General features: G+C 39.7%; 2 protein-coding genes across 5 annotated transcripts in view; one reads left to right on the forward strand and one right to left on the reverse strand.

Annotated features, from left to right (window-relative positions):
* Nt5b (5' nucleotidase B) overlaps nucleotides 1-26,185 on the reverse strand; it is a 226,901-nt gene that overhangs the window by 177,938 nt on the left and 22,778 nt on the right. The window lies entirely within an intron of this gene.
* The window catches only part of Tbce (Tubulin-binding cofactor E), a 34,535-nt gene continuing 18,023 nt past the window's right edge, over nucleotides 9,674-26,185 (forward strand). For 2 of the 3 annotated variants that reach the window (XR_011394725.1, XM_053795599.2), the window contains exons 1-8: nucleotides 9,674-9,830; nucleotides 12,456-12,547; nucleotides 12,730-13,440; nucleotides 15,534-15,699; nucleotides 20,284-20,462; nucleotides 21,178-21,286; nucleotides 22,091-22,170; nucleotides 23,271-23,456. Coding sequence is in view for 2 of the 3 variants with exons in the window: in XM_053795599.2 (XP_053651574.2) it covers nucleotides 20,284-20,462; nucleotides 21,178-21,286; nucleotides 22,091-22,170; nucleotides 23,271-23,456 (554 nt within the window). In the remaining variant the exon portion in view is untranslated. The remainder of the gene's footprint in view (nucleotides 9,831-12,455; nucleotides 12,548-12,729; nucleotides 13,441-15,533; nucleotides 15,700-20,283; nucleotides 20,463-21,177; nucleotides 21,287-22,090; nucleotides 22,171-23,270; nucleotides 23,457-26,185) is intronic. The other variant, XM_053795600.2, reaches the window with a different exon arrangement.

A 26,185-nucleotide genomic window follows, 5' to 3' on the forward strand; every position in this document is an offset into this window, starting at 1 on the left:
ATGAATTACCTTGAAGCAGTGCTTAATGAATTACCTTGAAGCAGCGCTTAATGAATTACCTTGAAGCAGCGCTTAATGAATTACCTTGAAGCAGCGCTTAATGAATTACCTTGAAGCAATATTTAATATAGTTCCCTTTTGCTGATTATTACATCATGTTACTTAATTTTTTAATCATATTTTCAATTATATAAATATAATTATTTGTTCTTTAATTCTTTTGATGTTAAATTTAAATTTAACATCAAATTTTAATTCAGTGTTATACACTAATGTTCAGTTTTCACTAAAATTTGTACTGCATTTTCTTTAACACATTTGCTGTCTCCCAGCAGACATATGTAACTTGAGAAAGCAGAAACACTTTCACCATCATTCATTCAGTGTCTTGCCAAAAGTATGCTGACGTCACAGATTGGATAATCTGATGTGCAGCATCCTGACCCATCCTTCAGAGTGCAGGTACTGTACCTGTACTGTACAGGTACTGTACCTGTATTTATCTCCAGGACTCATGTCCAGCTAACTAGTTTCCCTGAATCTCTTTATAAAAGTTACCTTGCTCACACTCCAACAGCACATTAAATCATAAAGACCTCTTGGATGTCTGAACCCCTAGCACTTAATATCTCCTTTACCCCTAACCCTCCCTGGGATATCCATATCCCTCCTTACCTCTACCCCAGATTTATATGCCCTAATCATTCTATTTTCTCCATTCTGTCTAAACCACCCCAACACCTCATGTGCCCTTTTAGTACTTCTGGTAACCCCACACCTAATCTCCAACTGCTGTACGACCCTTGCCGGTTTATCATTTAGTTTTTATTGTAATAATCCTAAGATAAGATTTCGTTTGGATTTTTAACCCCGGAGGGTTAGCCACCCAAGATAACTCAAGAAGTCAGTGCGTCATCGAGGACTGACTTATTTCCATTGTGGTCCTCAATCTTGTTCCCCAGGATGCCACCCACACCAGTCAACTAACACCCAGGTACCTATTTGCTGCTAGGTGAACAGGACAACAGGTGTAAGGAAACGTGTCGAAATGTTTCCACCCGCCGGGAATCAAACCCGGACCCTCCGCGTGTGAAGCGGGAGCTTTAGCCACCAGGCCACCAAGCTACAAATTCTCAGCAAATTCTCACTCATATATTTGTCCAACCTCAACACCATGAAGTCACGACTTGGACAGTTTTAAATTTGCCCGGAGACTCGCAGCCCAGCAACAAATAAGAGTGTGGGAGAAATGTAAAATGTAATTCTTACATACAAGAGTGAGGTAAGAATGTGACTTATATCCCATACCTGGAGTTTACCTGGAGAGGGTTTCGGGGGGGCAACGCCCCTGCGACCTGGTCTGAGACCAGGCATTACAACAAGATGAGTGAGGGAGGAATGTGATTTACATTCCTTACACCATAATGAAGTAGAATGTAACTTAAACCCTTAAACCCAACAAGAAGAGTGAGGGAGGACTAACTCACAATCCTTATACCCAACAACAAGAGAGGAATGTACTCATGATCCTTACACCTAATAATGAGAGAGGGAGGACTGTGACTCGCTTGGCATGAGCTATTGGTGGCCTTTACAAATGCAAGAAGAAATGTGACTGGCAACCCTTACACCCTACAAGAGCAAGAGTAGGGAGGAATGTGACTTGCAGTCCTTGCAAGAAGTTATGACTTTCCCGGGGTAAGCTGTCAATTGCCATTACAATCCCAAGAAGCAGAAGAAGCAACATGACTGGCAACCCTTACACCCAAGAAGAGCAAGAACAAGAGTGAGGGAGGAATGACTGGTTGGGTGTAAGCTGTCAGTTGCCCTTACCCCAACAAGAATAAAAGGAAGAGGAATATGGCTCAAAACCCTTACATGCAATAACTAACAACAAGAACAAGAGTGAGGAAGGAATGACTGGCTGAGGGTAAGGTGTTAGTGGCTCTTACAAACCCAAGGAGAAGAAGAATGTGACCAGCAACCCTTACACCAAACAATAACAACAGGAGTTACTAAGTTGGTGACCCGTGTCCTGTTGGCTAAAGCTCTATTTACACAGCGAGTGTCTGGGTTTGATTCCCAGCGAGAGTAGAAACATTGGACGTGTTTCTTTACACTGGTTGTCTATATTCACCCACCAGTAAAATGGGTACCTGGAAGTTAATCAACTAGTGTGGGTCTCATCCTGGGACAAAAACGAACCTAATTTGCCCGAAATGCTCTGCATAACACGTGGCTTTCTATATAGTAGTATGTCATTGATGTCAGCTAGGCCTGTATACCATGTACATGCACTTATAGTAAATAAAGATATATTATTAAGTCATGCCTGGCTCCTTGTAAACCATCGGTCGCCCTTATAACCCCAAAAAGCATAAGATGAGTAATGTGACTAACACCCCTTACACCCAACAAGAATAAATCATGACAGGCTGGTTGTAAGCCATCAGTAACCCATACAAACCCAAGAAAACTGTGGCTAACAACCTTTACACCCAACAACAACAAGTGATGAGTGGCTGATTATCAGTAACCCTTACAAACCCAAGAAGAAAGTAACTACATAAGAACATAAGAAAGGAGGAACACTGCAGGAGGCCTGCTGGCCCATACTAGGCAGGTCCTTTACAATTCATCCCACTAACAAAACATTTGCCCAACCCAATTTTCAATGCCACCCAAGAAATAAGCTCTGATGTGAAAGTCCCACTCAAATCCAACCCCTCCCACTCATGTACTTATCCAACCTAGATTTGAAACTACCCAAAGTCCCAGCCTCAATAACCCAACTAGGTAGACTGTTCCACTCATCAACTACCCTATTTCCAAACCAATACTTTCCTATGTCCTTTCTAAATCTAAACTTATCTAATTTAAATCCATTACTGCAGGTTCTCTCTTGGAGAGACATCCTCAAGACCTTATTAATATCCCCTTTATTAATACCTATCTTCCACTTATACACTTCGATCAGGTCTCCCCTCATTCTTCGTCTAACAAGTGAATGTAACTTAAGAGTCTTCAATCTTTCTTCATAAGGAAGATTTCTAATGCTATGTATTAATTTAGTCATCCTACGCTGAATGTTTTCTAACGAATTTATGTCCATTTTGTAATACGGAGACCAGAACTGAGCTGCATAATCTAGGTGAGGCCTTACTAATGATGTATAAAGCTGCAGTATGACCTCTGGACTTCTGTTGCTTACACTTCTTGATATAAATCCCAGTAATCTATTTGCCTTATTATGTACGCTTAGGCATTGCTGTCTTGGTTTAAGGTTGCTGCTCACCATAACCCCCAAGTCCTTTTCGCAATCTGTATGGCTAAGTTCTACATCATTTAACTTACAAGTACTAGGGTTATGGGCACTCCCAAGCTTCAGAACCTTGCATTTATCTACATTGAACTGCATCTGCCACTTTTCTGACCAAGAATAGAGTTTGTTTAAATCCTCCTGAAGTTCCATAACATCTACGTTTGAATCAATTATCCTACCTATCTTTGTGTCATCGGCGAATTTGCTCATATCACTAGTAATTCCCTCATCAAGATCATTGATATATATTATAAACAACAACGGGCCCAAGACTGATCCCTGTGGAACGCCACTTGTTACAGATCCCCACTCGGATTTAACCCCATTTATGGACACTCTCTGCTTCCTATCAGTGAGCCATGACTCGATCCACGAGAGCACTTTTCCCCCAATGCCATGAGCTGCCACTTTCTTTAACAGTCTATGGTGCGGAACTCTATCAAAAGCCTTACTAAAATCTAAGTAAATAATATCAAATTCTTTATTGTGGTCAACAGCCTCAAAAGCTTTACTGAAGAAAGTTAATAAATTAGTTAGAGAAGACCGGCCTCTTGTGAATCCATGCTGAGTATCATTAATCAAGCTATGCTTATCGAGATGGCTTCTTATAATCTCAGCTATAACTGACTAGTAATTTGCCTACAATTGAGGCTTATTGGGCGGTAATTTGACGGTAACGACTTGTCCCCTGTTTTAAAAATAGGAGTTACATTAGCCATCTTCCACATATCAGACACTACACCTGTTTGAAGAGATAAATTAAAAATATTAGTTAATGGTTCACAGAGTTCCATTTTGCATTCCTTAAGAACCCTTGAAAAAAACCTCATCAGGACCCGGCGACTTATTTTGCTTCAGTCTGTCTATCTGCTTCACAACCATCTCACTAGTGACTGTGATGTTACATAATTTATCTTCTTCTAGCCCACTGTAAAAATTAATTACTGGAATATTGTTAGTGTCTTCCTGTGTAAAAACTGAGAGAAAATAATTTTTTAAAATCAAGCACATTTCATTCTCTTTGTCAGTAAGGTGCCCATAGTTATTTTTAAGGGGACCTATCTTATCTCTAACTTTTGTTCTATAGATCTGGAAAAAACTTTTTGGGTTAGTTTTAGAATCCCTAGCAACTTTAATTTCATAGTCCCTTTTAGCTTTTCTTATCCCCTTTTTAATGTCCCTCTTAATGTCAATATACTGATTCATAAGATGACCCTCACCTCTTTTGATACGCCTATAAATTCCTTTCTTATGCCCTAGTAGATATTTGAGCCTATTATTCATCCATTTTGGGTCATTTCTATTTGATCTAATTTCTTCATATGGGATAAACGCTCTTTGAGCAGCATGTATAGTGTTCAGAAAACTGTCATATTGATAGCTCTCTTCGTTACCCCAGTCAACAGATGATAAGTGTTCTCTAAGCCCATCGTAATCTGCTAAGCGAAAATCTGGGACTGTTACTGAGTTATCGCTACTATCGTACTTCCATTCAATGCTAAATGTAATTGATTTGTGGTCGCTAGCACCCAGTTCCTCTGAAATTTTTAAATTATTAACAAGGGATTCATTGTTTGCCATAACTAAGTCAAGCAGGTTATTTCCCCTTGTAGGTTCTGTCACAAACTGCTTCAAAAAACAATCCTGAAATACTTCTAAGAAGTCGTATGATTCTAAATTCCCAGTCAAGAAATTCCAATCAACATGACTAAAATTAAAGTCTCCTAGAATTACTACATTATCGTGCCTTGTGGCCTTAACAATTTCCTCCCATAGTAGTTTCCCTTGGTCCCTATCTAAGTTTGGGGGACGGTATATCACTCCTAAAATCAGTTTTTCATGCCCCTCTGAAAATTCTATCCAAACAGACTCTGTATGTGTTACTTCAGACTTAATACCCGTTTTTATGCAACAGTTCAAGCGATCTCGGACATACAATGCCACCCCATCCCCCTCCCAATACTTCTATCTTCTTGGAACAATTTAAAACCCTGAATATGACATTCCGCAGGCATGTCCCGACTTTTTGAATTAAACCACGTCTCAGTTAAGGCAAATACATCAATGTTACCTACACTAGCAACTAATCTCAACTCGTCCATCTTATTCCTAGCACTACGGCAATTAGCATAATAAACAATGAAAGACTCTCCTTTCTCTTTACCCTTCCTGCTCATTTCTATTTTTCTACTAAACCTATTACTGTCCTTATCACCCAAGGTCCCTGGCTTTTCAATATCTATCTCGTTCTTATTATTACTAGTTCCCCTAGAACTCGTAATATTACTACACTGGAACTTCACTGTTTTCCTGCCAAAACCCATACCACTAACTATTCCTAGTTTAAAGTCCTAACTGCTCCCTCCACTGCAGTTGCCAGTGCTCCCACCCCACACCTAGATAAGTGAACCCCATCCCTAGCATACATGTCATTTCTGCCATAGAAGAGGTCCCAGTTGTCAATGAATGTTACCGCATTTTCCTTACAGTATTTGTCCAGCCAGCAATTGACACCAATTGCCCTGGACAACCATTCACTTCCAACTCCTCTCCTTGGCAAAATACCACATATGACAGGTTTCCCACCCTTACTTCTAATTATTTCTATTGCTGACCTATACCTGCTAATCAGGTCCTCACTCCTACGTCTGCCAACATCGTTGCCTCCAGCACTGAGACAGATAATAGGATTGCTCCCATTACCTCTCATGATGTCATCCAGACGGCTAACAATATCCTCCATCCCAGCCCCAGGAAAGCAAACTCTCTGTCTCCTACTCCTGTCCTTCAAGCAGAACGCCCTATCCATATACCTAACTTGGCTATCCCCAACAACAACAATATTCGTACCTTCCTTAATGTCTTTCGTCGTGACGTTCCCAGTATTCGACTCACATTCGTCGGGTAGCACTGAGAATGTATTGGATGTTTCCACAACAGTTTCCACGGCAGTCTCTTTCTTCTTCATCGTTTCTACCTTTCCATTCGTCTTCTTGATCGTCAACTTACACCCAACAACAAGAAGTGATGACTGGCTGATTGTCAGTAACCCTTACGAACCCAAGAAGAAGAAAGTAACTAGCAACCCTTACACCCATCAACAAGAAGTGATGATTGGCTGATTATCAGTTACCCTTATGAACCCAAGAAGAAGAAAGTAACTAGCAACCCTTACACCCAACAACAACAGGTGATGACTGGCTGATTATAAGTAACCCTTACGAACCCAAGAAGAAGAAAGTAACTAGCAACCCTTACACCCAACAAGAAGTGATGACTGGCTGATTATCAGTAACCCTTACGAACCCAAGAAGAAAGTAACTAGCAACCCTTACACCCAACAACAGGTGATGACTGGCTGATTATCAGTAACCCTTACGAACCCAAGAAGAAGAAAGTAACTAGCAACCCTTACACCCAACAACAAGAAGTGATGACTGGCTGATTATCAGTAATCCTTACTTTTTAACAAGTCACTAGAGACTAGCACCTTCCCGAAACTACTCAAGATGGCAAGGGTTACACCAATACATAAAGGTGGTGACCCTACAGACTTAAACAACTATAGGCCAATATCTAACTTACCATTGCTATCCAAAATCTTTGAGAAACTCGTGCACAGGAGACTGTATTCATTTATAACGGCTCAAAACATACTCAACCCCTGCCAGTTTGGATTCAGGAAAAATAAAAGCACTAATGATGCAATCATAAAAATGCTAGATCTGCTTTACACAGCATTGGAAAATAAGGAATATCCACTAGGAATTTTTATTGACCTAAGAAAAGCTTTTGACACAGTAGACCACGACATCCTACTCAACAAACTTGATCATTACGGTATAAGAGGCCATGCGCTTGCTTATTTCAAATCTTACATTACTAATAGGTATCAGTACGTCGCCATTAAAGACACAGCATCAGCAACACGGCCACTTGATACTGGAGTTCCGCAGGGAAGTGTCCTTGGTCCCCTGCTCTTCCTCATATACATCAATGACCTTCCAAACGTATCCCAACACCTGAAACCCATTCTCTTTGCTGATGACACGACTTATGTCATCTCTCACCCTAATCTTGCCACCCTCAACACCATTGTGAATGAGGAGCTGATTAAAATATCGACTTGGATGACAGCCAATAAACTTACGCTTAACACTGACAAAACCTACTATATTATGTTTGGTAGCAGAGCAGGAGATGCACAAATTAACATTAAGATTGACAACACTCTAATTACCAGAAATAATGGGGGCAAATTCCTAGGCTTATACCTTGACAACAACCTGAATTTCAGCACCCATATCCAGCATATAACCAAAAAAGTATCCAAAACGGTTGGGATCCTCTCCAAGATACGATACTACGTGCCGCAAAATGCCCTTCTCACACTATACCACTCACTTATTTATCCATACCTCACCTATGCTATTTGTGCTTGGGGATCAACTGCAGCAACTCACCTAAAGCCAATAATAACCCAACAAAAAGCTGCAGTAAGAATAATCACTAAATCCCATCCCTGGCAACACCCCCCCCCACTCTTCATAGACCTAAACTTACTCCCAGTTCAGTACATCCACACTTACTACTGTGCAATCTACATCTACAGGGCCTTAAATTCTAATATCAACCGTGACCTAAAACGCTTTCTTGATAGTTATGACAGAACCCACAGGCATAACACCAGACACAAACATCTCTACGACATTCCCCGTGTCCGACTAAACCTTTACAAAAATTCAATGTATGTCGAAGGCCCTAAAATCTGGAATACCCTACCTGAGAACTCTAGAACTGCAGACACATTCATCACCTTCAAAACTACCACTAGAAAACATCTTATCTCCCTGATACACCCCGTCAACTAACTACACGAATACCACCTGGTGGTTCACACTTACACTTTCACTCACTCACTCATTTGACCATAAACAGAAATATTAATCTCAATCCTAAAATAATGAATCCTGTGATACTCCAATACTGAAACTATGTACTGTGCCAAAACAAAAGCATTCACATTGCTAAACTCACAAACTAGTATTTAGTCACTTAGCCATAATACCAACTTACCTCATAATTTGTAATATTTTACAATTAAGAATAAAACTAAGTCTGCCCGAAATACCTAGCCATGCTAGGTGTTCTAGTGGTACACTCTGTAATACCTAGCCATGCTAGGTGCTCTAGTGGTACACTGTAATACCTAGCCATGCTAGGTGTTCTAGTGGTACACTCTGTAATCACAATTTTACTACATGTAAACCACACAATAACCAAATTTCTGTAAACTCAGCATTGTAATCCTTAGAGAATAAACTTTGAATTTGAATTTACGAACCCAAGAAGTTAGTTAGTTAGTTTAATATGTTTATTATGCACCCCATACCCATCCTGTGGGCGGTAGTCAAAAGATTACAGAGGTACATAATTGGTCCAGGGACTGGACTCCAAAGTTTTGATAGCTGAGCAAGTTACAAAGGTAATGAACTAGATCTGGTCATAATCATGACCAAGTTACAAAGGTAATGAGCTCCAGGTAGAGCTGGTCACACTCATGAATAATTGCAAAGGTAATGAATCATAAACACATTAATCATGAGAATTTACAAAGGTAATGAGCTCCAGGTAGAGCTGGTCAAAATCATGACAAGTTTCAAAGGTAATGAATGATAAACACGTTATCACATGATTACAATCATAGACAAATTACAGAGTAATGAGCAGTTAACAAACATAGCAGGGAATTCATCCATTGCCCCAACAACAGATGTTGCTAGGTGCCTGTCTCTCCTCGGCAGACAGCCATTGCAAACAGCAGCAAGTTGCCCCGGGATCTGCTGCTTGCACGAGCACCATCGACCCTCCCCAAGAGGTCCAAGAAGCCAGTGACTCCGTTAGCAGCCCGAGGGAGAGCTTCCCTAGGGACATGTCAGCGTCCTGGTGGACGCCAACTTGATTGAAGATCCCAGGCCCTCGTGTGCACGGATGTTGAAGCTTGAGGAACTGAGTACACACTGCCTGTGGCACACCTGACAGCTGCCTCGCAGTCGAACTCCACGATGCTGTCCCTGTAGTGGAAGTTCCTGTGAGCCCGGCACGCCCTGCAGTGCCATCGCTGACATCGTGGGTTAGGGGAGAAGTACCCTCTACAGATGGGGTGGCGCTGGGAGTTGGGTGGGTGAGGCGGGGGAGACGGGCAGGGGTGAGGCGTTATGAGAGGGTCACTGTTTACTACACACGCCCTCCCCCTCCCCCCAGTGGAGAGGGGGGGGAGGCGCTGACTGGTCCTGACTCAACAACACCAACTCCTCTGAAACTGCACAGAAGAATGTAACTAGCAACCCTTACACCCAACAACAACAGGTGATGACTGGCATAAGCCGTCAGTGGGTCTTATAGCCCTCAACAAGACACATCAAAAGGAATGTAACAACATTGTTACATTATAATAAACATTATTATTGTGTCTCAGCCTCAACATCTCACTTATGAAGTAGTTCAGGTGGGAGTAATACACTTTATTACATTAATGTAACTTATGTATCAACCATAATTGTTGTGTTATATATTATTGATGAGTGAGTCATCAGGGTTGATTAGTCACTGCAGGTGTATGACCCGTCTGGGTTTAGCGCTTCTTTTTTGTTTATAGTAGTCCAGTCAGTGGAAAATATGTAATTAACTATGTTGAGGTTACTGGTACAGGTAAAATAATTATGTAAATTATCATAGTGACGTGTGCACAACTACGGGGGGGGGGGGGGGTTGAATGATAGCTCTAGGCCTTTCATGTTGCAATCAACGTATTAGGAACTTGCAATTTTGCCGATTGTATTTGATTGTATTTGTTCGACTGTATTTGTTTGACTATTTGTTCGACTGATGGTATTTGATTGTATTTGTTCAACTTTTTGTATTTCTGATTGTATTTGACTGATTGTATTTGTTCGACTGATGGTATTTCTGATTGTATTTGTTTGACTGATTGTGTTTGTTCGACTGATTGTATTTGTGATTACATTTGTTCGACTGATTGTTCAACTGATTGTATTTGTTCGACTGACTGTATTTGACTGATTGTATTTCTGATTGTATTTGCTCAACTGATTGTATTTGATTGTATTTGCTCGACTTCAGCCGCTCAGAGTTTTTTACACTAAAAATTAGTTTCTATGGAAACTGCGAAACATAAATTTGGTTATATAATGTTAATAACAATGTTCTGGATGTATGGTGAAAATCATCATACATAATGGTAGCCAAAAAAATTTAAGAAACTCAATTTAACCTAGATTTTGAGTTAAATTTTTAGGTTACGTTCGGTTAGATAAGGTTTCGTTTGGATTTTTAACCCTGGAGGGTTAGCCAGCCAGGATAAGCCAGGAAAGTCAGTGCGTCATCGAGGACTGTCTGGCTTATTTCCATTGGGGTCGTCAGTCTTCTTCCCCAGGATGCCGCCCACACCAGTCGACTAATACCTGGGTACCTACTTACTGCTAGGTGAACAGTGACAGCAGGTGTAAGGTAACTAACACCCAGGTACCTACTTACTGCTAGGTGAACAGTGACAGCAGGTGTAAGGTAACTAACACCCAGGTACCTACTTACTGCTAGGTGAACAGTGACAGCAGGTGTAAGGTAATTAATACCCAGGTACCTACTTACTGCTAGGTGAGCAGTGACAGCAGGTGTAAGGTAACTAACACCAAGGTACCTACTTAGTGCTAGGTGAACAGTGACAGCAGGTGTAAGGTAACTAACACCCAGGTACCTACTTACTGCTAGGTGAACAGTGACAGCAGGTGTAAGGTAACTAACACCCAGGTACCTACTTACTGCTAGGTGAGCAGTGACAGCAGGTGTAAGAAAATATGCCCAATGTTCCACCCGTCCAGGGATTGAACCCCAGAAACTCTGTGTGAGGGAAGAGCGTTACCTACCAGCTGTTTTTCCTAGACCCAAAATATAACTATTGTACAGCCAATTTAACATTGTAGAATTTTCACAATGGAACAATACACAAAACCCGCACATAGAAGAGAGGAGCTTATGACGACGTTTCAGTCCGACTTGGGCCATTTACAAAGTGTGACTTTGTAATTGGTCCAAGTTGGACTGAAATGTCGTCATAAGCTCCTCTCCTCTATGTGCGGGTTATTTGTGTATTGTTCCAGTCATGGTATTATGCCTCTTTGTTATTCATAGTGGAAACTGGCCATCTAAAATATAAAACCGCAAAATTTGTGTTGATATACAGCAGTACCCAGAGTTTCATACATCTCCCAACTCAAACAATTATGCAAGTGGTTTTTTAAGTGTATTTTTGGGGGTCTGAAATGGACTAATCTAATTTATGTTATTCCTTATGGGAACAAATTCGTTCGGTAACGGCACCCGAACAGCCTTCTGGAACGAATTTTGTATGAAACTTAGGGTACCACTGTACCTAATAAATTGTTATGAATTACACTATAAGTTATGGTTTTACTATATGATTATTTTATCATTGTATGAAACTTAGGGTACCACTGTACCTAATTAATTGTTATGAATTACACTATAAGTTATGGTTTTACTATATGATTATTTTATCATTGTATGAAACTTAGGGTACCACTGTACCTAATTAATTGTTTTGAATTACACTATAAGTTATGGTTTTACTATATGATTATTTTATCATTGTATGAAACTTAGGGTACCACTGTACCTAATTAATTGTTATGAATTACACTATAAGTTATGGTTTTACTATATGATTATTTTATCATTGTATGAAACTTAGGGTACCACTGTACCTAATTAATTGTTATGAATTACACTATAAGTTATGGTTTTACTATATGATTATTTTATCATTGTATGAAACTTAGGGTACCACTGTACCTAATTAATTGTTATGAATTACACTATAAGTTATGGTTTTACTATATGATTATTTTATCATTGTATGAAACTTAGGGTACCACTGTACCTAATTAATTGTTTTGAATTACACTATAAGTTATGGTTTTACTATATGATTATTTTATCATTGTATGAAACTTAGGGTACCACTGTACCTAATTAATTGTTATGAATTACACTATAAGTTATGGTTTTACTATATGATTATTTTATCATTCAGAAGACATCTAAATGAAGAGGAAACAAGAGAGATGTGATGGTGAGGATACAGTGAAAAGACTTATATCCCCGGCTTCTCTTCTTCCAGACCAGGTAAGTCAACCGGTTAGCCGGACTTGAGTCCTGGAGGTGGGAAGTACAGTGCCTGTACTTGTTGTTATCTATGTTACATTTACCTCCTGATAGACCTCATAGGTCTATCAGGTTAAAAGCTATTTGATTTGATTTCACTTGCCATGTTTGAGCTTACGTTTTCTGAAATTATTTTTCCACAGTACGTTGTTGAACCCCAGCAACTGACCAGGGTTGAGCTATTGACTCCAGTATCAGCGTCAGGATCACTGATAGCTTCGCCATCCAGTGTATCAGCAGTTGGACCACTGACAGTCCCTACTGCAGTAGCAGTGGCTGTACAGACCGAGCATGGATCAGTAGGCGGCGACCACTGTCTACTTGGGCCAACTATTACTTACACTCAGCCTACATCACACACTTCTGCTTGCAATATTGTGCTTGCCAGCCCTCAGCCTTTTATCCAGACGTCTGTTCCTGTTGCTGACAGTAGCGCCATCCCCACCAATAATACCACAATTGGTGCTTCCAGCAGCATCCCATCCGTAGCTTCACTCGCCACAGCAGACACTGGTATAATCTCATATACAAACACTGCCCCAGGTAATACCCTTCATTCATATCGTAACACTGACTCCATCAACAGTAATACTTGCGCTGCATTCTCATCCACCGCTTCAGTCAATACAGCCGCTTCATTCACCTCTTCTTACATACCAAATAACCCTTCTGTTGCCCCTACCGTGTCTGTACCAATATCAACAGTGGTCAGTACTTACACAGCAAAGAGGAACCAAGAATCTCTTGTGGAGAGGCAACAGCGACTCTCAGAAAGATTTAATGCCCTGATTCGTGGGAAAATTATTGAACTTGTTAGAGCCAGAGGTCTGAAGAAGACTGTATGTCCCTCTGAGGTGAGTCAGAAATGCATGTTATTATAATAATAAAAATAAATTTAATTCTCTTCTGTAGCATATATGTAATAACACATTGTTAGGCATAAAAAAAGCCACTAGCAAGAGGTGCATTTTGGGTAGAAATTATTTTTTCTTTTCAACGCACTGGCCACATCCCAGCAAGGCAGGGTGTCCTAAAAATAAAAACAAAAATTTTTCTTTTTAACCCGTAAACGGTCCAAGCAGATCTACGTTCACATGTGTAGTGCTACAAAAGTAGATTTACATTGTTTTTACAAATTTTCAAATATAACAAAAAAAAAGTAGATCAAAGTTTTTTTACACATTTTCAAATGTAAAAAAACAAAAAGATCTACTTTTTTTACATACTTTCAAATGTTGAAAAAACGTATATATACGTTTGGACCGTTTACGGGTTAAATACACACCTACCATCTGACATACGACCTGCTCGACATGTGACCACTTGTACTTACGACCATGCTTTTTAGAGCTTAGCTTAGGTTATTTTGTACTTTTCTGTTCATGCATATGAATGTTTTGTATGCAAATACTAAATAACCGTTTGTGTTGTACACAAACGGTTTAGTATAAAATACAGTACTAAAAGCATAAGGCTCGACTTTGATATACGACCAGTTGGTTGGACCCAATCTTGGTCGTAAGTCGGATGGTCCATGTAGTAATGTATGCAGGAGGAGTTACTAGCCGCTACTCCTGTCATTTTAGTCACCTCTTACAACACACATGGCTTACAGAAGAAAAATTCTTTTAGAAATAATTATTGGTGTTGCAGATTCTAGTTACCTAGCAAGTGCCTGACCAGGCTTTGTATAATTGTGCAGTAATCTGATAAGGGACATTTTTCTTAGCGCATTTTTCTAAGTAACTAATGATATGCAGCCTCTCCTCACTTTACGATGGAATTCCGTTCCTAAGAGCACGTCGGTAAACGAATTCATTGGTAAGCGAGGAGCATACCATAATGGTAGTGGACTTATGTCAACCATCTTTGATATTGTTTTAATGGCACCTTTGTGCCATTTATAACATTTCTGGTATACAGTATTTATAAATGTTTATACAGTAGTGTACTGTATATTGTAATAACAGAATAGAAGAAATCGGCTCTAGTTTACATTATTTAGGTATGCATACTGGTCAGAGAGCCTGTCGTAAGTCATTGTCAATTCACAAGTGAGCGATAAGCAGAGAATGTCAGAACACAGGATGGTAGGAAGAAAGTATGTAGTTCTGCCAGTACAGGAGGGCCATGTTTTTGTGGCTGTTAGGTTCCCGACTCCCACCAATAAGCCAAAATTGCTGGCGAGTGGAAAAGAGCTGCTTTTTCAATATCAAGCACAGTGGACCCCTGCTTTATGATCAGCTCCCAATGCGGCCAATTATGTAAGTGTATTTTTGTAAGTGCGTTTATACATGTATGTTAGGGGGTCTGAAATGGACTGATCTAATTCACAATATTCCTTATGGGAACAAATTCATTCAGTAATGGCACCTGAACATACTTCTGGAATGAAATAATATCATAAAGCAGGGGTCCACTGTATTTCTAAAATGCCTGATAATATGTTTGCACTGTGTTATATCTTATAGCACAAAATAAGATACAAAAGAAAAATCAATACACAGTACATACAATACTTGCCTTAAAATATGGCACTGGTTGCCTTTCTCTTATGCAATTGTTGAATGAAAATTGTGGAAAAGCGGCAAAAATACCAAATTTAATGATTTGTGGCTCAATTGACAATTACCAAAATGGTGGGACACTGGAGAGAGCCAGGAACATGGGGCCCTTCCTGTACTCTGCAGGAGGTGGTGTGGATGTTTCAGTTCTAAGGGCCATTTGAACTGTGATGCCAGCACACTTTCGGCAAGACAGTGATTGACCAAATGGTGAATGTATTTACATCTTTGGGTCGCCCTACCTTTGCGGGAGATGGCCATTGATGCAAGCATAAAAAATTAACATCTGCGACTCACATAATACGTATATTAAACTTCAGTCTGTGGTATGCATTATGCAAACCATTTAAAGAATAAGGTAATTTATTTCTGATAATTTACAGGTTGCTCGAGCACTTTCACCAAAGGCTTGGAGGGACTTAATGCCAGCTGTCAGGAAGATTGGAACACAGCTGGTGAAAGAAGGACTGATTCTTGTCACCCAGAGAGGAACTATAGTCGATTTGTCAACTGCTCAGGGACCAGTTAGGTTCGGACTTGCTGGATAAGGTACGAGTAGTGGTGGTAATATCTGGTGTAATGTTGAATATTTACTGTGGTGGTAATATTTGTAATGCTGAGTATTTATAGTGGTGGTAATATTTGTTTCAAATGGTGGCAATATTGTAACATTGAATATTTGACAGTGGTGGTAATATTTATTGTAATGCTGAATATTTAACAGCTCAAAAATTCAAAATTTTTATTTATTTGTAAAGTTTACAGTATGAGGTTTACATATTACAAAATATAAAGTACAAAGAAAGCCACTAGCATGCTTAGGCATTTTGGGCAGACACCGAAATGGTGGTAATACTTGCAGTAGTGCTGATTATTCAGTAAATACAATGGACCCTCGACCAACGCTGGCATCGTCTAACGTTAAATCCGACTAGCGATACATTTTAACGCAAAAATTTTGCCTCGACTAGCGCTAAAAAACTCTACCAACACGATTCGTTCCATCCGAGACGCATCCACTTGTGGCCAGTGTTTACAAGCCAGCCAGCCACTGCGGTCCCATCCAAACATACAATCGGAACATTTCATATTATCACAGCGTTTTTAGTGATTGCACCTGCAAAATAAGTCACCATGGGCCCCAAGAAAGCTTCTAGTGCCAACCCTACAGCAAAAAGGGTGAGAATTACTATGGATATGAAGAAAGAGATCATTGCTAAGTATGAAAGTGGAGTGCGTGTCTCCGAGCTGGCCAGGTTGTACACCAAACCCCAATCAACCATCGCTACTATTGTGGGTAAGAAAACGGCAATCAAGGAAGCTGTTCTTGCCAAAGGTGCAACTATGTTTTCGAAACTGAGATCGCAAGTGATAGAAGATGTTGAGAGACTGTTATTGGTGTGGATAAACGAAAAACAGATAGCAGGAGATAGCATCTCTCAAGCGATCATATGTGAAAAGGCTAGGAAGTTGCATGACTATTTAATTAAAAAAATGCCTGCAACTAGTGGTGATGTGTGCTAATGCTAGTGGTGATTGCAAAGTGAAGCCTTTATTGGTGTATCACTCTGAAACTCCCAGAGTGTTCAGGAAAAACAATGTCCTCAAGGACTTGACACCTCAAGTCCTAATGGAAGGGGATACCCCTTCTAAACACTTACACCATCCACACACTCCTCTCCTCCCATCCCATCAATCATCACCAGATCTTCATTAAAGGTAAATGTCAATTATTCTATTGTTATTAATCTATTGTTATTGTAATTATTCTATTGCATTAAACTTAATATTTCATGTGGTAAAAATTTTTTTTTCATACTTTTGGGTGTCTTGCCCGGATTAATTTGATTTCCATTATTTCTTATGAAAGATGAGGTGAATCATAGAATTGATGAGGGGAAAAGGGTGAGTGGTGCACTTAGGAGTCTGTGGAGACAAAGAACTTTGTCCTTGGAGGCAAAGAGGGGAATGTATGAGAGTATAGTTTTACCAACGCTCTTATATGGGTGTGAAGCATGGGTGATGAATGTTGCAGCGAGGAGAAGGCTGGAGGAAGTGGAGATGTCATGTCTGAGGGCAATGTGTGGTGTGAATATAATGCAGAGAATTTGTAGTTTGGAAGTTAGGAGGAGGTGCGGGATTACCAAAACTGTTGTCCAGAGGACTGAGGAAGGGTTGTTGAGGTGGTTCGGACATGTAGAGAGAATGGAGCGAAACAGTGACTTCAAGAGTGTATCAGTCTGTAGTGGAAGGAAGGCGGGGTAGGGGTCGGCCTAGGAAAGGTTGGAGGGAGGGGGTAAAGGAGGTTTTGTGTGCGAGGGGCTTGGACTTCCAGCAGGCATGCGTGAGCGTGTTTGATAGGAGTGAATGGAGACTAATGGTTTTTAATACTTGACATGCTGCTGGAGTGTAAGCAAAGTAACATTTATGAAGGGGTTCAGGGAAACCGGCAGGCCGGACTTGAGTCCTGGAGATGGGAAGTACAGTGCCTGCACTCTGAAGGAGGGGTGTTAATGTTGCAGTTTAAAAACTGTAGTGTAAAGCACCTTTCTGGCAAGACAGAATATTCCCTCCATCTTCCCAATACCTCTAACTCTCCATTTAATAACTCTCCTCTCCTATTTTTAACTGACAAATCCATTTGTTCTCTAGGCTTCCTTAACTTGTTAATCTCACTCCAAAACTTTTTTTTATTTTCAACAAAATTTGTTGATAACATCTCACCCACTCTCTCATTTGCTCTCTTTTTACATTGCTTCACCACTCTCTTAACCTCTCTCTTTTTCTCCATATACTCTTCCCTCCTTGCATCACTTCTACTTTGTAAAAACTTCTCATATGCTAACTTTTTCTCCCTTACTACTCTCTTTACATCATCATTCCACCAATCGCTCCTCTTCCCTCCCGCACCCACTTTCCTGTAACCACAAACTTCTGCTGAACACTAACACTACATTTTTAAACCTACCCCATACCTCTTCGACCCCATTGCCTATGCTCTCATTTGCCCATCTATCCTCCAATAGCTGCTTATATCTTACCCTAACTGCCTCCTCTTTTAGTTTATAAACCTTCACCTCTCTCTTCCCTGATGCTTCTATTCTCCTTGTATCCCATCTACCTTTTACTCTTAGTGTAGCTACAACTAGAAAGTGATCTGATATATCTGTGGCCCCTCTATAAACATGTACATCCTGAAGTCTACTCAACAGTCTTTTATCTACCAATACATAATCCAACAAACTACTGTCATTTTGCCCTACATCATATCTTGTATACTTATTTATCCTCTTTTTCTTAAAATATGTATTACCTATAACTAAACCCCTTTCTATACAAAGTTCAATCAAAGGGCTCCCATTATCATTTACACCTGGCACCCCAAACTTACCTACCACACCCTCTCTAAAAGTTTCTCCTACTTTAGCATTCAGGTCCCCTACCACAATTACTCTCTCACTTGGTTCAAAGGCTCCTATACATTCACTTAACCCTTTCAGGGTCCAAGGCCCAAATCTGGAGTCACGCACCAGTGTCCAAGAATTTTCAAAAAAAAAATTTGTTATTTTTTCTTATGAAATCGTAGAGAATCTTTTTGTGAAGGTAATAAAACAAAAAGTACGAAATTTGGTGGAAAATTGACGAAATTATGCTCTCGCGAATTTTGATGTGTCAGCGATATTTACGAATCGGCGATTTTGCCGACTTTGACTCCCATTTTAGGCCAATTACATTATTCCAATCAACCAAATTCTTAGCTATTTCACTAGTATTACTTCTATTCTATCGATTGAGCACAAGAAATCGCCAAGTCAACTGTTTCAACTACAAAATAAAGTGATCGGAAATTGTTAATTTGGCCAATTTAACACAAAGTTCAAAATATTCCAATTTCAAAATAGGGTCCAGAATGAACAATGTAGGCATTCCTGGCACTAAACTAACATTTCCTCTGTTCATTAGTTATGTTTTGAGGCTTTACAAATAAATTCCATTTTGATTTTTTATTCACATAATGAATTTTTATTCACACCAAAAAATAGAAGATTTACTGTTATGCAATACTGTAATAATTGTATAAATATCATCACCATATTTGTGAATGTATATTAGACCCACCAGCTGGCGTGTATTAGACGTGTGAGGTCGTTTGTTTACTCTTGAATATCGGCAAAAATTTAACATTTCTGCTACTTTGAGCTCAGTTTCAAGCCATTTCCAGTGCTAAAACCAATCAAAATCATCTCTATTTCTGTAATGTGTCTTCCATTCTATCAAATGAGACCAAGAAATCGCAAATACAACTATAAAAAACATGCGAAAAAACACTGCAAAGTTGCTGTTTTAATCGAAAAATCATGATTTCATTTTTTTTCTCTCATTATACACAGTGTGCTGCAGGATCTGTTTTATGTGGTGCACACATACCACATAGATGTATTCTCTCATATCTAGGCCCAAATGTACCACTCACAGTTTATCAGAGTGAGCTGAGCTCGTGGCATAGATCTACGGTTTTGACCCTGAACGTAAAGCCGTAGATCTACGGGACGGACCCTGAAAGGGTTAACATCTCCCAAAATCTCTCTCTCCTCTACATTCCTCTCTTCTCCAGGTGCATACACGCTTATTATGACCCACTTTTCGCATCCAACCTTTAAATCTGTCAAGAATATATATAATATTAATAGTGACTTTTTGGGGGGGATATTTGCTGTTTAGAGTGACATCTGAACTGTCGTATCTGCGCTCCTTTGTAAAGACAGTGATGTGTGTGAATGATGGTGAATGTTTTTTTTTTTGGGTCACTGCCTCGGTGGGAGATGGCCATTTTCTTAAAAAAAAAATTTAGGCTCATATTAGCTGCCAAAATAGTAATGCACAGATTGCCCAATACTAGCAATAGCAAAGGGACTTTAGGCCAAGAAATTAAAGTTGCCCTTTTCTTCCTTTGATCAAATCTGATTGCCTCCTATTTTCCCAGTATTTTATGATCCATTGAATTTGGATTTTCATCATGACTATAATAATAAATGTTAGTGAATGTATTTTCTTTTTTTTGGGTTACTCTGCCTTGGCAGGAGATGGTCATTGTGTTAAAAAAACAATAATAATAATAATAATAATCTGCAGATGGCTGGCCCATCAGTTAAGATTGGGAGTCGGATAGAAAGTGACGGTGCACGAGGAACAGTGAAATGGATAGGTGAAGTACCTACTACACAAGGAACATGGTACGGAGTGGACTGGGATGATGCTGTGCGTGGCCGCCACGATGGGTCTCACAATGGGATTAAATATTTTGAAACTAGGTAAGATAGTTAAAAAAAAAAAAACGTGGATCCTACCTGCTTCAGAATCCAGCATGTTTGGATAAAATTTAAATTAAGTATAAAAATGCAGTTGCAACCAGTTTCTTTTTTCTGATTTGTCCAAATCTTTCTCATCACAGGTGTTTGGCGAATTTTTCTGGCCTTGTGGCTTTGCATTATCTATCCAATCTGACGTAATACTAGGTATATAACCTTGGAACTTTGCAAGTAATTAACAGTGTGTATTTTGTATGTTTGTATAAAATAAGTAGATCAAAGTATTATGTTTTACACATTTTTACACATTTTTACACATTTTCATGCTGTGACTGGGTTGTAAAATTGTTTCGTAAATGACCTGTTTGTAAATACTGATGTGTATAACCCAGGGCATTTGTAAATTGGAGATTTTTTGTATCTAGAAAACTGACTTGCTAGATTTCAGCTTTGGAAACTGGCGAGTATAGTGCCAGTACTGTGAGTGCCAGATGTAGCATTTCAGTAGGTCACTGTTGGATTTCAATGTCTGTTACCTTCTTTAAATGCAGCTAGAGAATGAGCAATGGAGAATGTGTTTTCTTCTTGAGGTCTCCATTTTCCAGTTGGTGGGAATTTTGTTAGGAGAGTCATTTCACTAGTGTACGTCAAAACTTTTAAGGTTAGAATAATTTTAAAAGATTCTGTTTTTAATGATATGAATGAAATTTATTTGAAGGTTTCCAACATCCGGGTCTTTTGTACGTCCAACAAAGGTAAACACTGGGATTACCTTGGAAGCAGCGGTTCGAGGTAGATACCAGGATGACACTGCTGTGGAAACTCAGGTAAGATAGTACATAACTTGAGTTTATTCAGACACAGGTATGCAAATTATCATGTACAGTGGACCCCCGCTTAACGATCACCTTCCAATGCGACCAATTATGTAAGTGTATTTATGTAAGTGCGTTTGTACGTGTATGTTTGGGGGTCTGAAATGGACTAATCTACTTCACAATATTCCTTATGGGAACAAATTTGGTCAGTACTGGCACCTGAACAATACTTCTGGAATGAAAAAATATCGTTAACCGGGGGTTCACTGTATAGTAACATTGTACAGTAATCATAAACAAGCTATACACAATGCAAAAGAACCACATATCAACATATCAGGAGGTTGCAGTGTTGCAGAAAAAAGGAGGAATTCCAAGCAAATATGGTCAGAGGAAGCATTTGCTCAAATGAGAATAGACGTTTTCAAGTATTTTAGACACATTAGATATTGAAAAAATGCTCTTTTCCACCCACCGGTGATTTTTACTTATTGCTGGGGGTCAGGAACCCAACAGCCACGAAAACAGGGCTTTCGTGTTCTTGGAGCTTATTGTCATTGAGGAACGTATAAAGTAATACCTCACTGTGAATACCTCACTAGGATTAATGTATCTTGTAACTCAGCCCAATACTTGCTTTCTTTACCTTGTGTGTGTTTCCTGCACTTATAATTACATATTTACAATGTGTTTTTTCTTTAAACTGCTCTTGTAATTACCTAAACTATGTTAATTGCTTCGTGTTTTTTCTACTATACTTTTGTAGTTGTGACTATAATGATGCCACAGTAGTAACAAATGTTATCCTTTCAGATAACTGAACAACTGCAAAGAATAATCAAAGCAAGATTTGTTGAGCTCGTGGGGATGAATAAGGTTGGAGAAAAGCAGAGGTAATAATTTACTGCTAATATTGTTGGTAGAATTACCGACTGTGTTAGGTAAGAGGGCTTGACGAGGCTCCTGGAGTGCAAAACATTGCCACAATAAAATGTCACATTAGTTGTAGTGTCCTTTTACCTAACAGTTTATAACTAACAATTTGTTGAGCATGTGGGGATAAGCAAAGTCAGAGAAAAAAAAAACGTAAGTAAATTATTAACTCAAAATTTGTACAAGACACAATTTACATAAAGAAACTTTGAGATGTTGTGCCTGTGTAATAAACTAATTTAGTTAATACACAAAGAGGAACAAGTATATTTACATGTACAGATGCTCATCGGTTTACAATGGATCAACTCACGATATTTCCACTTGATGATGGTATACTGTATTCTAGGTAATAACTTAGGTAATACAGCCTCTTCTCACTTAGCAACATACCCGTTTACCGACTGCTCGGACTTACGACCAGCTCTCCAACCAGTATGCAAGCCTAAGTTTGCATACCAGTTGCATTCTGTTTATTACAGTATTCAATACACTACTGTATACACATTTAAAAATACAGTGGACCCCGCTTTACGATCAGCTCCCAATATGACCAATTATGTAAGTGCGTTTGTACGTGTATGTTTGGGGGTCTGAAATGGACTAATCTAATTCACAATATTCTTTATGGGAACAAATTCGGTCAGTACTGGCACCTGAACATAATTCTGGAATGAAAAAATATCGTAAACCGGGGGTCCACTGTATACTAAAAATGTTATAAATGGTGCAAACGTGATATAAAAAAAGATATCTAAAGATGGTTGACACAAACCCACTACCAGCATAGTATTCTCCTCGATTAACTACTAATTCGCTTACCGACCTAGTCTTAGGAACAACCCGTCATTAAGTGAGGAGAGGTTGTACTCGTAATACAACAGTGGTACAACCTGATGTATTTTGCGTCATTTGAGGCGGTTAAGTAATCAGTGACTAAAGAAAAACATTGAAGAATTGAGATTTTATTGATAAACACAGATGCTAATTTCTACAAGTACAGATGAATATTATCTGATGTACAGTTTTGTGAATAACTTTTTTTTTCGTTGTTCTTCAGACAGTTGGAGCAGCTGGAGACGGTAGTGCTGAACAAGTGGACCATCTGGGGCAGCGATGAGAGCGACCTGTCCGTGCTTTTGCCGAGGCTACGGCACCTGGATGTCTCCGACACTCTCCTCTCCTCTTGGGCCAACGTTGCTCATATCACTCGGCAGCTGCCGTCCCTTCGCTTCTTGAACATAAGGTGAGCTGGTGGTGGCTTAATGAAGCTTTACACCGAAACATGATAAAGCTCTACGCAGAGCAAAACATGGTCCAAGTTGGACCGAAACATCACATCATGAGCTTCCTTCAGTGTGCGGATTATTTGTCCAGTTTAGAGGCAGGGCCTAAGACTGTTCAAGAGCCTCCCACCATGCATAAGGGGAATTACCAATAGACCCCTGGCTGCCTTCAAGAGGGAGCTGGACAGATACTTAAAGTTGGTGCCAGATCAGCCGGGCTGTGGTTCATACGTTGGACTACGTGTCTGGCAGTAACAGCCTGGTTGATCAGGCCCTGATCCACCGGGAGGCCTGGTCATGGCCTGGGCCGCAGGGGCTTTGATCCCTGGAATACCCTCCAGGTACTGGCCAGCACTGATATTGTATCACACTCACTTGTAGTACCCAACTATTGTATTAGCATTCGACATGCAGAACAGCTGCCCCTTAAATGGTTGCCCCTCTACCATAATTCTTCGAACACACTATGGAGAAGTGGAAAAGAATTCTTCCACTGTAAACCTTGTGTGTTGTAAGAGGCGACTAAAATGCCGGGAGCAAGGCGCTAGTAACCCCTTCTATATACGTAACTTGCGAAATGCTGGATGCGAGGGGCTGGTAACTCCTCCTCCTGTATATATTACTAAATTTAAAAAGAAAAATTATGGTTTATCTTTTTAGGTCACCCTGCCTCTTTTATTTATTTATTTATTTAATTATTAATTTGAGCATACATACAGAGATACAAAAAAATACAGATAAGAGCAGCATGCCAAAGCCACTTATACTATGCATAGCATTACATGCAAATGATTCTGATCTATAGTCAGCTTGACCTTTAAGGTCTGTCTGTCCATGGTGAAATCCCTCAGTCAGCCTCCTCATAGTCCTATAGCTGGGTTGGTAGCGTACTCAGCTCACACACTGAGTGTCCATGGCTCGATTCCCGGTATGGGTGGAAACATTGGGAATGTTACCTTAAGGCACCTGCTGTCCCTGTTCACCTTGCAGTAAGTAGGTACCTGGATGTTAGGTAAGACACATATGCAACAGTTAGGTATCTTTATTTCGAAACGTTTCGCCTACACAGTAGGCTTCTTCAGTCGAGTACAGAAAAGTTGATAGAAGCAGAAGAGACTTGAAGACGATGTAATCAGTCCATCACCCTACATCGTCTTCAAGTATCTTCTGCTTCTATCAACTTTTCTGTACTTGACTGAAGAAGCCTACTGTGTAGGTGAAACGTTTCGAAATAAAGATACCTAACTGTTGCATATGTGTCTTACCTAACAACCTGTCGGTATTTTATACCATTTTAATGTTCAGGTACCTGGATGTTAGCCGACTGGTGTGGGTGGCATCCTGGGGGGTGGTAGTATACCTCAGAACTGGGAAACGAGTTGAGATAACATTACAGCTCTTAGGCTGTAAAATTGATTTGTTAAAAAAAAAAACAAAAAAAAAAAAAACAATAATGCCACTCCTTTTCTTTAATGGTACATTTAGCAGATCAATAGTTGGTAATTAGGAACTGTAACCTCACTCTACAATAGTGCAATGCTGAGCTGGTTTGCTGAATGCCTTCTCTGCAGCTGTACAGCCTACACTGACTCCTTATACTCTAAATTCTCTTCATAATGCTTACACTATGCATTGCCCTCAAATATGTCAACTCCATTTAGTCTTCTCCGTACAGCAAAGTTTAAGGCATATAAATGTGTTGGTGCCGCCATTCTCAGATACATTCCTATTTTTTTGGATGTGGGAAGTACATACAGTGCTTGTATTCTAACGGAGGGGTTTGGGATATTTGCGGTTTGGAGGAACATCTAAACTGTCGTATCTGTATGCCTCTGGCGAGACAGTGATAGTGTGAATGATGGTGAAAGTTTCTTTTTCAGGTCATCTTGCCTTGGTGGAAGACAGCCAGTGGTTAAAAAAAAAAAAATTGATACATATCTTTCCATAGTTGTGTCAACACATCACACTTTTCCCCATCTATTCCAAGGGTCACCTAAGTAATTAAGTAAGCTTATTCAGGTATACACAATTACATTATCATGCATAGCATCATGTGTGTAGAGAACCTAGGATAACCCAAAAAAGTCAACACGTTCAATCCCAAATATTAGAATACACCATGTAAGAAATAAACTTTTGTTTTTCTAAATTTTTGTTTTTCTTTTTGGGCGGCCACTCTGCTTCGGTGGGATATGGCCGGTTTGTTGAAAGAAGAAGAATGTATAAATGGCCACATTCAGCATTAGGAAAATGCTGCAGATATTTTCAGTTTAGCTGGAGAAGCTCTAAGAGTGGAAGAGTCTCCTGAGGAGGCTCTCGAGCTACACCGGAAATATTCATGCCACGACATGAAATAGTAACAACACAATAGAAAACTGGCCTGTTTTAGGACTCACTTATTATAGGTCTAGTCCCTGCCTGTTCCCTGATTTATTTGTGCCTTTTTTACTGTTGAGTGTGGGTTATTTTATGTATTATCTCTACGGTCTTTGTATGTACCTAGATGGTATACAAGGTAAAGAATTAGACACGTGCAACATCTTGGTATCTTTATTTGTAAACATCTACAAATAAAGATACCCAGATGTTGCACATGTGTCTAATTCTTCAGTCTGTGTATGATCCACTCAGTACAGTGGACCCTCGACCAACGATGGCATCGTCTAACGTTAAATCCGACTAGTGACAC

The sequence above is a fragment of the Cherax quadricarinatus genome, chromosome 96, assembly GCF_038502225.1.
Source record: "Cherax quadricarinatus isolate ZL_2023a chromosome 96, ASM3850222v1, whole genome shotgun sequence".
Lineage (NCBI taxonomy): Eukaryota > Metazoa > Arthropoda > Malacostraca > Decapoda > Parastacidae > Cherax > Cherax quadricarinatus.